The sequence below is a fragment of the Chrysemys picta genome, chromosome 7, assembly GCF_011386835.1.
Source record: "Chrysemys picta bellii isolate R12L10 chromosome 7, ASM1138683v2, whole genome shotgun sequence".
NCBI lineage: Eukaryota > Metazoa > Chordata > Testudines > Emydidae > Chrysemys > Chrysemys picta.
This window is the reverse complement of record NC_088797.1, coordinates 122582115-122597198: the sequence shown is the minus strand read 5'-3', so window position 1 is coordinate 122597198 and position 15084 is coordinate 122582115. Positions and strand designations below refer to the sequence as shown.

Here is a 15084-nt window from a genome sequence, read left to right as displayed (position 1 = left end):
GCATAACCTAATTTCTGTAACAGAAGGGATTGGGATGGGATTTGTGGTTCCTTAGCAATCGCTTAATTGAGAGCTGAGAATGATGGTGGCTGAGTCGACCCTCTTGTGTTTGCTGGGAATCCACACGAATTTTAACTGTTTACTTTGAGGAAGGAAAACTAAATCTGTCATGTCTATGGACAGTAAATTATCGTTTTATGGCCCAGAGTGGAGAATACTTGTTAAAGTGTACTTAGTCTGAAAAGTGCCTCTGTCTGAATGCCATCTGGGCTCCCGTATTTATTGCTTCTCAATGACATCCAGATAAGACCTGCTCAGATGGGAAATCTAAAGATGGCTTTTCATATTGACTTTCCAAAGTAGGCTCTTGAAAACCAAGCGCTCATCTTTCATCTTCTTCCAACCCAGCTAGCAATTAAGGTGCTACAGTTACATCCTGATTGACAATGTTATTGGGGATGGGTGAGACAGAATGAAGAGTTCACCTTGTTCTGCTTTATCGGTATTGCCTCTAGAGAGTTAGCAATATTTAGGGGGAAAAAACAAACAAAAAACAAATTCCCTAATTTAGTGAGTAAAGTAACCAGCTACGAGACAGACACACTCATGGAGCTGCTCTGTTGAATGGAAAGGGGCAGGTAACTCAGGCCTTGTCTACTAGGTCGACATAAGGCATCTTATGTCAACCTAATTATGTCGGTGTCTACACCACAGCCTTACTCCCACCAATGTAAGTGCCCTGCTACAGCAACATAATAACTGCACCCCCTCGAGAGGTGTATGGCTTATGTCCAGGTAGACACTGTGTTACTTACATTGGCTGTTGGTTGTCATTCTTGTCAATTTCACGGCTCCCTGCTGGAGCCGTGAAATTGACAAGAAAGGCTGGTAGGCTTCCTGCTGTGAACCCCAGGCCAGGCTCATAGCTAAGGCTGTCATCCCGGGACGGGAGCGGGGTAGGGGCTTCAGCTAGAGCTGGGCTGCTGCCCAGCCTCCTCACTGGGAACCTGGCAGCCACCCAGACTCCAGCAGTGAAACTCCCCGCCAGGAACCCAGGGGGCAGCGGGGAGCCGAGAGCTGGGGGGGCAGCCGGGCTCCCAGCAGGGAGCTGCGCATGGAGCTGAGAGCCCGGGCTTTCAGCCCCCCACACGGCTCCTCGTGAGTTGGTAGAAACGCTCTTGGTGAGGACGTGCACCACCGACAGAAGGAGGCGTAGTGTGGACATGAACCATCGTAGTAACTGCGGTGGCTGTAATTCGACCTAACATAGGTTGACTTAAGTTTGTAGTGTAGACGTGTCCTCTGTGTACAGACTCCCAAGCCGGAGACAGAAAAATAACCCCCCAGCTACGTCTCTTCATATCCTTTCCTCAGGCCTTGCTTTATTTCCAAAAATACAAACTCAGAACAATGACAAATCAATTCCAATGACTGGGGCCTTTCCAATGTCAGACAACTGCGAGAGGAGAGGACATGCCTCTTCCCTAATGATAACCTCCCATTCACCTCTGACCACCTTCCTTTCATAACCCCACTTAGATTAGCCACAGGATAGACAGGTACCTGGTAACCCATTACATACCAAAGCACCTTTAAACCTTGTCCCAGTGCCGTGGTTGCTTTCCTGGCCATAACCACACTTTAAAATAAATGCTTAGCCTTTCTGATCCCAAATTGAGCTATTTTATGAACCCACTACAGAACCTCATGCTCTAGAGTATCTAGTAGGGGTGGTCACCTCCTGCATCCCCTGCCAGGGCAGGGACAGTTCCCTACAATGTTCTCTTGAGCCTACTTTCACACGTCCCACTTGGATGGGGCTTTCCCCATTTCCCTTGGGAATGTATTCTTTTGATAGTCTCCTACAATTCCTTGTCCTGAATTACTCTAAAAGTAGTTCATACCTTCTGTCTTCAAATGAATCACAGAAATGTAGGGCTGGATTGGACTTCGAGAGGTCAACTAGTCCATCCCCCCATGCTGAGGCAGGACCACTTGTACCTAGAAATGCAGCCTTCATGATGTTAATGGGTTTGTACATCAGAAAAGGGCTATAAGTATCTTGGTGGGACATATAATTGGTGACTGTATTGCCAGAGTGGAGATACAACAGCTTTTCTTGCCTACTCGCAGCTCTTCACATTGAAGGCTGGATCATGATAGTTTACCAGCATTAAGAAGCTTTTTCTTAAAAAAAACCAAAACACGTCTTATAAAAATCAGGTGACCCAGAACCATGTCAGCAGCACAGAGGGAAACATCCCTTACCGTTCATATTGCTCTAATTACATTTAGTGTAGTATTGTTTCCTTCTAAATTATAACAATTATATACAGAGATCTTCTTTGAAATCATTTAATTAAAGAGTAGCTAACGCTTTGTGCTTATGGAATGCTAATATATTCCCTTCCACTTAGGAAACCTTGTTTTTTCCATTAATTGTCATTACCATGCAAGCATTTCAATGTTTTTCTTTTTGTTCAAAAAGCAAGTGGCTCTGGTGAGTTTCGTTGCTGATGAAAGGTCAAAGCAGCCTTCTGCTTTCCCTGCTGTGTAGTCCGCTAATGTTAGTGCAGAGGGAGACCCCAGTGGCTCATCTTGAGACCGCTCTTACGCCCCTGTTCTGGCCGGTCGCTATTTCTTGGTTTCTCTAGCCGTGTTGTCTGTTGGGTTCAAGCAAGTGTTTATTGCTCTGTTGATGATGTTGTAGCATCCTATCCACCCGGCTACCTCCTTTCATGCCAATCTCCTTCCAGGTTGTGAGGGACAGGCCTGGATTCATCTGGAAGCTGCCTCTTGCTCATTAGGGTGTCATGTCACGTCCTTATTTTCTTCCCATAGGAATTTATTGTGTGGTGGCTCCCCCTCCCTTGCTCCTTCCTGGCAGGGTCACCGGGGCAGCTTGGAAGGAAAATTCTAAGCACAGGACAACTCCCACTTACGGGCCAGATGATTGGCGACTCCCAAGAACTAACACAAGCATACAATATAGTCAAGAGAGTAATTGTAGTAAATGGGAAATCAATATAACAGAACAAGGTAAAACACTATGTTCAGGGTCACCAGTGCCCACGCTGAGAATACCCATGACATTCCCCAGTCACGTGACCTGATGTATCACGAGACAAATGTCCTGTCCTGCTGGTTCGTAGTGGCCCTGGATGACCTATGACAATGTATCTCCTGTAGCAGGTGCCTGGGTTCAATCCGGCCCAAAAGACGTGCATGTTGGATAAGATGGTAAGTCCCTCTACAGGTTAACTGGGCAGTAGGTAATAAAATCAACAAACCCTTATTCCCTGGCTTGAGGACACAGTTCAGGGAATAGTCAGTTTCCCTGACTGTCTAACTAAAAGATGGTGCACTCACCGCTCCACGAATGATCCACAGGTTCAGAGATGAATCCAGACTCCTCCACAACTGCACAGGGGCTGGCAGTTGCAGTTGGCAGGTGTTCTCTTCACACAGGAATCAGGCGGCTTCTGTTCCCAAGATTTCCCCTCTCAAGATGCAGGGATCAGGTGCAGATTATACTAACTATTCTAAAAATCCTAACTCCTGATCTCCTACCCTAGAGCTCAGATCCAATCGCAGCAGGTGGGCAGGCCTGGACTAGCAGCACGAGCAGTACATGCCTCGTGGCAACTGATTTTATCAAGGGAGCTGAAAGACTAACTCAGCCAGGCTGGGCACGGAGTTTTCCCAACAAAACTCTATAAACTGGGAGTTACCTGGAAGAGGGAAAGGAAGAAGTTTAGGGATATTGCTACCACGTTCCCAGGGGCCAGTTGTCAGGGAGACCCTGCATGCAGGCCTGGGACTTGCCCCCAGCAAGCCCTCATAGGTGCTGACTTCTAATTTTCCCCCGGGGGTGCTCAACCTCGCTCTGCCTCAGGCCCTGCGCCCACCCTGCCTCTTCCCGCCCCCACTCCACCCCCATCCCCGGCCCACTCCACCCCTTCCTCCACCATCCCTGCCCCGCCTCTTCACAAGATGCAGGGATCAGGTGCAGAATATACTAACTATCCTGAAAATCCTAACTCCCGATCTCCTTGAGTCCAGTTCCCAGTAATTCTTTTCTATGAGTGCTCCAGCCCTGTTTTTTTCAGAATGGCTTTTTCCCTCTCACAGTGCTCTCGGGCTTTTGCTTGTCAATCACTTGACTCTAACCACCTCCTTTCTCTCCGACACTGCTCCTCCTCTGAGCAGGCATCTTCCTGTCACGCCCCTGAGCTCTGGGGGCCCTTGCACTCGAAATAATGGCTCTCCTCTCTCTCCCCCCATTTGTTGCCTAGCAGCCTCTGAGTAGGGTGACCAGATAGCAAGGGTGAAAAATCGGGACAGGGGGTGGGAGGTAATTGGCATCTATATAAGACAAAGCCCCAAATATCGGGACTGTCCCTATAAACTCGGGACATCTGGTCACCCTGCCTCTGAGCCTGCCCTTGGTCCCCCTTCCTCTTGGGGGCAGTGTGCCGCTCCCTGAGTTACTAGCACACAGAGACCCAGGATCCAAGGTAAGCTCCTTGGGGGGTGGGGGCACAGTTCAATGAAATAGACACCCCGGGCCAGTCCCTCAGCTGGTGTAAATCAGTATCGCTTTGTGGGCGTCAATGGGACTAGGCCTCGTTATACCGCCTGAGAGGCTGGCTCACTAAACGGAGTGACATTTCCATCGTCTAACCCTCCTTCGCCCTCGTTTAAATCACCCGTATCGAATCCGGCAGGACCCAGGTTTAGAGGAAAAGCGACACCGGGATTCAGTAGAATAACTTAGCCACGAGCGAAGCCCATACACAGAACGCGGTTACTGAATGCGGAGCCGGTGGGTATGAAGCTGCTGCTGCCGGAGCTGCCGAGTGTGCGGCCAATGTTGCCATGCATGGGCGTGAAGCTGGTTTTACAGCAGCCAGTCGGGGAAATAAAACTAACCCGCTGGGTGCCAAAAAGCAGTCAGCTCAGAAAGGTTTGAGTTCCCCAGAGCCGAGGGGCTCCCCCACCTGCCTCGGGCTCAGGCTCACGTCACCAAAGCGGATGTGAATGAGGGGAGATCATTGCCCCACGTTCCTCGAGAGTCCACACCGGTCTGCAGAACCGAGCCGGTGGGAGTAGGAATGCACCATCCAAAGGGCAGGTACAGCACACACACTTGCCCTGCGTGTCGAGGTACTGGGGGAGGGATTGTATAACTCCAATGGCGCAGTCCCTTCCGAAGCTGCCCCCGGGGCAGTACAGCTCCTCACTCCCTGTAATTGGGGTCTCCGTCCCTCTCTGGCCCTTCACCGTCCGTGCCACCGCTCCCTACATTTGCATTTCCACAGCACTGTAAGCTTGCATAATACCTTGCAGGCAGAGGAGAAGCAAAGCCATGAGCTTTTAGGAGTTTACAATCTAGGGTAAGAGGAGGCAGAGCAAGGGATGGTGGCAAACACTGGAGAGGTTGGGATGAGGGTTACAGCCATAAGGTTACAGTGCTATGTAGGTTAGGAATGTTTGTGTCTTGAGGGTTGCATTCTCTTGATCTTTGTTTTTCTTCCCCTCTCACTGTGAGACTTGCAAATCATCTTGCAATTCCCCCTCTTTGTTGTATATAAAAGAATTTTAAACCCCCCTAAGCTCATGAATAGCCTGGTTGAATTTTAGGTTGGTGAAGGGTGTGGTGTGTTGGAAAAATACTTCCCTCTCCTTCCTATCAACCCTCTAGCTAAGGCAATACAGTGACACCTGCTTCTAGTTGAATGTTGGAAATGATGTAGGTTTAACAAATCATATCTGTATGTATTTTAAAACCTCAGTTAAAGAATTATTTTGTTGAGTTCTAAGATATTTTCTTCTTCATCTGAGACTCTCAGCTTTGAGGAGAACAAGCTGCGCATATTGGCTTGTTCTGACGATGCGTTGATTTGTTCCATCGCCTTTATTTCATTTTCTTTTCCCGCCCCTCTGGGAGACTGTAGCTTTGTTTACGGCTTTTAAAGTGGTCAACTGATGTCTGTGCCCCCGTCTCCCTGCACCACGCACCCCGTTGGAAATATGGCTCCAGCCGGTTGAAAAGCCGCTTCTTATGGAGAAAAGAACCGTTGGCGTGAGGAATAAGAAGTAGTTGCTTGATTGAAAAGCAGGTTCCCTGCAGCTAGCTGAATGATTCCAGATGAATGGAGCCTTTGTGTAGATACCTGATGTTATTTATTAATTAAAGGCGGTTTTGTTGTGAGTTGTTTCTTTGTAAAAGACCTGAGCTTCTGCCAAGTAAACTCTCTTAGTGTTTATCACACAGGAGGGCAGCACGGAATGTTTAGCATCGAGACGGTTGGCCTCACATTGGCCCTGAACTTGGAAACACTTAGGCATGTGCGTGATTTTATGGGTATCGGGAAGGATGGCCCTGTGGGGAAGGTGCTGCTTTGAATTCATGCCAGCCCACAGACGTCTGGTATTGCCTTGGGCAAACGCTTAGTCTGGGGTTTAAGGTTCATTGGCCTGCCTGACAATCCCAGCTCTTACGTCTCTGTGCCTCAGTCCCCAATCCTGTGCTGTATCCCATTGTCTGTCCTGTCTATCTAGAATGCATGCTCTCCTGCTCCTACTGTGTGCCGGGGCCTGCATAGCATCTGGCACAAACGGGCCCCAGTGTTGGTTGAGGCCTCAAGCAACACGTCCACTAGCTTGGGGGCGCATCATGAACGAGACAGCTCCGTACTTACTTGGCCAGATCCGCCATAGACGTGGGTCACTGAATCATTGGTAATGATCAGCCTGCTCCAAAGAACTGCCACAAAAGGAAGTTCCTTCCCTGCGGTGGAAAACGATGATCACATGACATGACCTTGCTCCAGAGAAGTTGAACTAATTAGGAGATGGTAGTTTGCAGTCTTTGCAGGCCCTCATCTTGCATCATGTTTACCAAGCCCGACTGCCAGAAGCCGGGACTGAGCAACAGGGGACGGATCACTTGATGTTTTCCCTGTTCTGTTCATTCCCTTTGAAGCATCTGGCATTGGCCACTGTCAGAAGACAGGATACTGGGCTGGATGGACCATTAGTCTGATCCGGTATGGCCCTTCCTATGTTCTAAGCACCTCCATCATGTTGGTCTCTATTTTCATTTCATTCTTTGCTGCATAGTGGTTTTTTTAACATGTGGGTTCTCTCTCCTTTTTGTACAATCAGAATCTTTAACACCAGTGAGAGCATGTCGTCTCAGAAAGGACCCGATCCTATAAATACATGTATAACTGTATTCACCTGAGTAATTCCACTGGCTTTAATGGGGCTACTCCTTACTATAATTATATGTATGACAGGAGTGTCTAAAAGCCACAGCTAACATCAGGACCCCATTGTGCCAGGTGCTATGCAGACATACAGGAGTATGTCCATTGTGTATCCATTGCACTCTAATAAGGCAGGATATACAAAGGGACAGAGAACAGGATACCACGTACAAGCAGATGATTGGAAGCTGAGGCAAAGGAAGGTAAAGGCTCAGGGTTCAAAAAAGAACTACATAAATCCATGGAGGATGGATCCATCAATGGCTATTAACCAGGGATGGTGTTCGTAGCCTTTGTTTGCCAGAAGCTATGAATGAGCGACAGCGGATGGATCACTTGATGATTTACTTGTTCTGTTCATTCCCTCTGGGGCACCTGGCACTGGCCACTGTCGGAAGACAGGATACTGGGCTAGATGGAACTTTGGTCTGACCCAGTATGGCCATTCTTATGTTCTTTTCTTGTAATACGTTCTGGGATTCTGTGTTGGTTTCCACCCTTGGTTCACTTTTGTATGGAGGCTCCGTATTTCCATGGCTGACTGTGTGTATGCCTTTCTCTCTTTTCCAATGCTCAGAATTTTTGGCCACTTCAGTCTCCGCTCTGAATGGCAGCTGGTCAAAGTGGACTACAAATCCATCTTCAGCAGGAGGTGCAACAAAGAGGACTACCAGACCTGGCACCTGCACAATCAGGTACTATTGACTCCCTACGCAGTCTTTTATGGGACACAACGCTGCCTTTCAAGCTCAGAGTGTTTGTGGGTAGGAGCCTATCACGTTCTTTAGAGAGGGAAGGATCTAGCATTCATCACATCAGTGAGGCGGTTCTGACCTATAGATATCACATATTATAAATAGTTCCTCCTGCTGCTTTTCCAGAATGGCATTAAATCTTGGTTAGACTCAACTTGTGCTTTGGAATGCATGGAGAGCACAGTGAAACGCATTGAGCCGGGTTCTTATTTGCACTAAGGTCCCTTTCCACCACTCTGGCAGTATAATAGGGGCCTGTAATGTAATGTACTCCCATGTTAAGAGGCCCCCTTACACTGCCAGAGAAGAATAAAGGGGCCTTAGTATAAACAGGAATCTGGCCCAGTTAGATAAACTAACCTAAAATCATTGGATCAGTCACTAGGGAGATACCAACAGGGGAATTCTGTCAGCTGATAGTTGTGAACTCAGGAAAAAGGGTAAAGGACTCCAGCCCCATGCCAGTGTACTTTTAAATGTGTAACAGTGTTTAGAAGTTGCATTCCACTAGCATGTGCTGTTCCTCATTGCTGATTTAAAGTAAGGTCTTGGAGTTAAATCATAAGAGTTCTGGAGTCTATTTCTGGCTCCACCACTCACTCAGGCAAGTCATTTCCCGTCTCTGTGCCTTCGTTTCCCCATCTGTAAAATGGATATAAAAGTATATACTTATCGCACAGAAGTTTGGAAAACTCTCGGGAGCCCTTTGCTTGAAGAGGACAGAGAAGACCAAATTATTATTTTATTATATGTCTATAAACTTTCTCTTCTGTAATCACCTGGCTTATTATCACATTAGGGTCATTTGGGGCCTTGGGAAGCCAATGGGAGTTAATGCAGTCCTGTCCTTCGGGGAGGTGTTTGTAGGGTTGGGGCCCTTGGCAAAACAACCACACTGGGATGTCACAGTCCTTTCCATGGTGATGAAGTGACATTACAAACATTGAAACTGGGACGTCACTGAATGCAATCAGCAAGAGAAGATGCATTAGAAAAGAGCGTCACGGAACCTGGAATATATTAGGTGGATAGAGCCATGACACCGAACAAATAAAACTAATGTAAAATGAAGCAAGGGGAAAGTACCTAGCTGGGCAAACTGTTTGGACCCCTTTTAGTCCCTCTCAGGTGCACCTCAGGTTTCACTCTCTTCATCCTACCTTTCTTAGACTGCATCTCTGGGCTGCCCCCCATCCCCTTGCCTTCTTACCAGCCGCCTTAACATGACAGGGCCAACTGTGTTTGGTACCTGGAAGCCCTTTTCCTCTGGGTTCCTGTGACAGCATCTGATCAAAGTGTCTCAAACCCAGCTTCTTCCAAACAAAGCATTATGTATTCACCCAAAGGAACACAGCAAGCAGACTCTCTCTGGCTTCTCCCTTTGCGCTATGTGCGTGGGTCTGACCTACGCTGCAGTCTTCCCATGCAAATTCTTGTAAGTTCCATGACTTGGGAGAGATGGCTGGCTTGCTGCAGTTTCTGTATCTTTCTGCCTGAGCCTCATCTCCAGGAATAGCTTCCTTTAATTTAACTCTGTGCAGTCAGGCAGGATAATATCAAACAGGTAAAACATGATCTGTATAAAAAGTAATGCATATAACTCCCTTGTTCTTCATACCATGGGATCATCTTGGCAATCAGTAATCATGAGAAAGATAAGGAATGTAATTGTGCATTTTGGTTTCGGTTGGTTTGTTTTGGATTTGGTTTTTTTTGGCTCAGACAAGTTATTTCAACCTAAGAGAAAAGACGATTGATGGTAATTCACCTAAACAATCTGTATCTGGTTGAACTTCCCATCAAACTTCCTCCCGTAGTGCTTTAGAAAACCTAAGTATTAATCCCCTACACAGCGCTTGAAGAAAATGACCGAGTGCTACAAGGCAGTAAGGGGTAGTGGGAAGAGGAGGAGTCAGGACTCCTGGGTTCTACTCTGAGCTTTGTTGCTGACTCTGTGCTTGACCTTAGACGATGCACTCAATGATGCATGACTTTTGCCATCTGCAAAACAGAAATAATCGTTCTGTTTCAATAACGGGCAAGGCACAAGGGGGTGGTCGGTGGGAGAGTTTGTTGAAGTTAGTGTAGGGGGAGGTTTATGAAGTTGTAAATGGGAGTTAGGAACCTGGGAGACTTGATTTGAAGTTTGTACAGAGGAGGTTTTTAAAGGTGTAAATGGGAATTAAGCACTAGCCCCTCCTGACTTTCGTAGAGCGCTTAACTGCCCTTTGTGCCTTTGGAAATCATCCCCCAAGATGCTTTGATATCCTGCTGTATAGTAATAGTGGTTGGGCAAAGACTAGAAATCCTCCATGTTCTTCTCCTCTTTCTAATCCGCGATGGTTCCGCTGCCGAAGGGTGAGCCTTGCGTCATGGGAGAGAGGAAGATCTATAAGAAACGCAAGCCTGGAGCCCAGTGTGCCCTGGGTCGAGACTACTCCAGAAGCGTTGTATCAGAACCTTGTGTCTGTGCCGAATGGGACTTCGAGTGGTAAGTATTCTGGCCCATTAGAACGAGTGTTCCTGCTGCTGATGGTTCTGTGCCTGTTCCGAACCAGCTGGCTCGATGTATATGGAATTCCAAGGGTGGGCTGTACAGGGCTAAGGGACATTTTTTTTGCAGCTAATTCTAACAAAGGACTGCAAGAGTTGTACCTTGAAGGGAGAGCTTCCCCTCCAAAGGGTGCCCCTATAGGGAAGGAATTTCAGCCTCACTTGACTTCTGTAGCCTCTTGAGGCTGCATCGTGCAAAACAGGGCAATGATTTTCATTTTAGCCTGGGAAACTGTTATTGCTTTTCAGCAAGACTTTATTAAGAAATGTCACCAGCAAAAGCCAAATCGGCTTCTTTCACCCCCACCCCACCCCCATGCAGTGTAGGCCTATCAGAAGTCACAGGCTGCTTTGAATAAATACTGATGTTTTGAGGTAATGGCATCGTAAATTCCAAACTGCTCTGAGGTTTTTAAAAAAACCCTGATGTTGCTCTTACATTTGGGGAAAGTGTCTGTGTCTGGGATTTCTGCAGGAGGATGCTAAGGGGTGACTAACCACAGCTGATTCTCAAAAGGGTGGGGGTACACACAAGGTTTGGGGGGGCATGCACAGACACCCAGCAGTTCAGATGAATACCTGAACTACCTGCACCTCTTGGACAGCTAAACTGGGCTGAGAATGCAACAAGAAGAGGTTGTCTTGGGAAGATGTTTACATTTCCTGCTTCCATTTAAGTAGGCAGGACCAAATCCTTAGCTGGTGAAAATCCACCTCAATTCACTGTTGACTTCTTAGGCTGGATTCCATTGAGGCCTCCTGCATGACATCTGTGGAGCTATGCCAATATACACTAGCTGAGGATCTGATCCACAGGTTTTTTTCAAGACTTCCTGATACAGCCTTGGCTGGGACCTGGACATGCACCAGGTGCAACCAAAATGAGAAAAAACGTGAAGAAAGATAGCTGCTTTTTTCTGAATATCAGTGGTGGTTGGTCTGAGCAAAGGTTCAGGGACATCAGGTAGATTTTTTTTCATTTTTGCTGAACCCATTGTTCATGTATTCCTAACGCAGCAATGAAATCTCAGACCCTTCTGGATTATCCCAGGAGATGTGGCACATTTGGATGCTGGTCTCACCCTTAACGAGAAAAGCTAACATTTTACAATAAGCACCGAACCTCCCTGCACCATTACCCCATACCACATCATTTGCTTCTGCCACTGTACTCAGCCTATCACTGATCTCCACAGATGCTTTTGTGTTTGTCTGGTTGGTTACTGCTTTGAAGCGTTCCTGCTTTCTCATTCCAGAGGTCAGCCTGGTGTATTTTTAAGGCTGAAGTGCAAAGCTACTCTAGTTTAATTGGCCTTAAAATGCAGTTGTACCTTGGAGAGTGACTGTAAAAATGGCACCTTCTTACTCAATAGACCCGCTTCCTGTATCTATCCAGTATCATTTCCACCTACCTTACACCCTTACACACTAAAATAAGATCTATAGCGGAGACAGCTGGATTCACCCTCAACAGAATCCTTAACTGGGTTCTGAGTGCTGAATCTTCATTAATAGTGATGCACGGGCCAGAAAGAACCAGCTGAAATTCCAATCCTAGGTTGAGTTTGCAGGGCTGACAGTTACGGGGGGGGGGGGGGGGAACGAAGCAAAGAGTTTCAACAGTGACTAGTGATTGGGGCACCTCCATTTTGGATGCCCAACCAGAGATATTTTAAAGGGGCCTGGTTTTCATGGTTTTCGCTTTCTGAAAAACATGACCCTTCCAGACATCTCAAGTTGGGCACCCAAAGTCACCAGTCCGTTTTGGAAATCTTGGCCAATCCATATTTTACATGTAAGCTGAAGAGATCTGCTTGGGAGTCATTGAGGGGCAAGACGCATGGAACTCCACCTTGTCCTTATGACCTAGTCACTATTCATGGCAAGACCACAGTTATAGATGAAAGCACATGGGTTCGCTAACCCTGTGTGAAGCATGTGGATAGATACAATGAGGACGTACTTGCAGACACACTCGGACATAATGATTTTAAAAATCAAACTCTTGCCTTGTGTAGAAGCAATGGAACTGAGAAGTGTTATTAAAATACGTGCTGGTATTTTTTCCCCCCCGGTACTTTATTTACTCTGTCAAGAAAGGAAAGGCAGAGAAGCAGCTGGACTTGATTATTTCCCTAACTTATGGAAACCCTGGGGCTTGCAAGAGGGACGGTGGGCAGCATGTGAGATTTTAATATACAATTACCAGAAGTTAATGAACGAGCCCACAGCCTTTGGGGCATACAGCAATGTTGTCTTTAATTTTATTAAATATTTATGCAGCTCTTTTCTTCTTTTGGGCAAAGAACGGCTCCTCCTGAACATTTTTAATTACGCAGTCACTGCCAGGCATTCTTTACTGTGCCAGGCTGACCCTCTGAGAATGATTAAATGGAACGTTGCGACAAAGAGCATTAGGGAATTTCTCAACCTTTTTATGCAGCTCGGAAATCTCTGTCCTCCAAAGAATACTGGCAACAGTGAGGCTGCACAGTGAATTCATCTTGCTGAAACCCTTCTCTGAAGCTTTCCGTTCAGATTCCGGCATGCTCGTGGATAAAACCAAGAGCATCGTAGGGCACGTGGAGCTTTCGTAACGTCTGTGGTTCCCATAGCGTTGGAGTTTGTTGGCTTGTTGTGAGATGAACTTCGTGGTCGTTTTTTTTATTCTTCCTCTTTATCTATAAATCCCCACGTTAGCTCCAGCTAGCCAAAGAGGGAGGGTCAGAGGATTTGATCCAAAGCCCACCAAAACTAATGAAAAAACTCCCGTTGACGTCTTTGTGCTTCTGATCAGCCTTGTGACTTCATCACGGGGAGGACAACTGGGTGTGAGCTGGGTGTGTTTCCATCCCCTAAAGGTTCAGGGAAGGATCGGTGAGCTGGATTCCTCTCCCCCTGAATGACAGTAAAGGTATGTCTGCACTGCAGCTGGGAGTGAGCCTCCCAGCCCAGGTAGACAGATTCACTGTAGCAGGGCTCAAGGTAGCGTTCCCAGCTGCAGGGAAGACATGCCTTCTATTGTGTAACCATTAGACTACTAGGGCAGTTCCACTGTTTGTTGTAAGTGTTCTTTTGGACAGGCATCAGTCATGTCCTTGTTTGCTTGTTAGCCCTGTCACTGTTCAGGCATGCTGTTCATCTGCTAATCATTCAAGATTGGCTCCTGGCACTTTGTGTTTTGTGCGACGCTTCCCTGTCACGAATGTGGCGAGATCCCGGAACGTGGTTTGGTTCATGGAACCAAAGGAAATGCAAAAAATTAAGTGGATACAGGTTTAGTTAAGCTAGAAGTGAATCAGATTTTCTTCCTCTCTTGTCACCACATGGAACAAAAAATCTTCCAAAGTTCTGCAATGCTTGCTGGTCGGCAAAACTTTCTGGGGTTGCATTCTTCCCCATTCTGTAGCATAGCCCATCAAATGGGTCTCCCATCCTTCCAGTTTCAGTGTTCAGTGCTGCTTAGCTTAGTGTTAGTCTCCCTAATTTGGGCACTCACTGGGGTCCCGTTCAGCAAAGCACTTAATCATGTGTTTAAATCCATTCCAATATTCTTAATGCCCAACAAAGTCAATGGGGCTTAAGCGTGTGTGTTGCTGAATTTGGATGGACTTAAGCATGCATTTAAAGTTAAGCATCTATTTAAGAGCTTTGCTGAATCATTTACTCTGGTTTTACTTCGCCGTGAGTCAAGACTCCTTCTGATACCCTGGGAGTTTTGATCAAGAATGGACACACTGAAATCCGAGCAAAGAGTCCAGGTTTGGATATTTATTGATGGACTAGAAGGCAGGATGAGTAGAAAGAACAGCCCTTCTGTTTCCCCCATGACTTGTCAAAACCCCTGCATTTTCTCTTCCACTATCGTCATTAAAAATAAAGCTTGATTTCTCAGGAAAAAGAAGTTAGCTCAAATTTCCCAGCCAGCTCTAGTAAATAGGTGATTCCCGAAGATTGTGGGTACGCAGGGCACATAGAATCTTAGAACTTGTAGGACTGGAAGGGACCTCAAGAGGTCATCTAGTCCATCCCAATGCACTAGGGCACAAATAAGTAGACCTGGACCATCCTGGACAAGTGCTTGTCTGACCTGTTCTTAACCACCAATATTGGGGATTCCACAGCCTCTTTAGATAAACGGTTCCAGTGCTTAATTATTATGATCTGATGCTCCTCATTACCTTTCTGTTTCCATAGCGACTATGGCTATGAAAGGCACAGTAACAACCAGTGCATGCCAGCTTTCTGGTTCAACCCGTCCTCCTTGCCAAAAGACTGCAGTCTCGGCCAGAGCTACCTGAACAGCACCGGGTAAGTAAGTCCAGCTGGCTCTCGCTTTTGGTGACCTTGTGGTATTTACGGTAAATCTGGCCCCATTAGCGTTATCTCTACTCTGCCTGGCGGGTTTCCAGCCTTATTTGCGAGTTGCTTTTTTGCAGCCTCGTCTATATGGAATTGTGCCTCATTCCTCAGACACTGAGAGAAGTCCATTAACGTAAGTG

At 46.9% G+C, this 15084-nt stretch overlaps 1 protein-coding gene across 3 annotated transcripts in view; it reads left to right on the top strand.

Annotated features, from left to right (window-relative positions):
* Window positions 1-15084, top strand: part of SORCS3 (sortilin related VPS10 domain containing receptor 3) — a 530373-nt gene that overhangs the window by 469370 nt on the left and 45919 nt on the right. For all 3 annotated transcript variants that reach the window (XM_065552531.1, XM_005303514.5, XM_065552530.1), the window contains exons 15-17: window positions 7852-7969; window positions 10387-10520; window positions 14780-14893. In XM_065552531.1, coding sequence (XP_065408603.1) covers window positions 7852-7969; window positions 10387-10520; window positions 14780-14893 — 366 coding nt within the window. The remainder of the gene's footprint in view (window positions 1-7851; window positions 7970-10386; window positions 10521-14779; window positions 14894-15084) is intronic.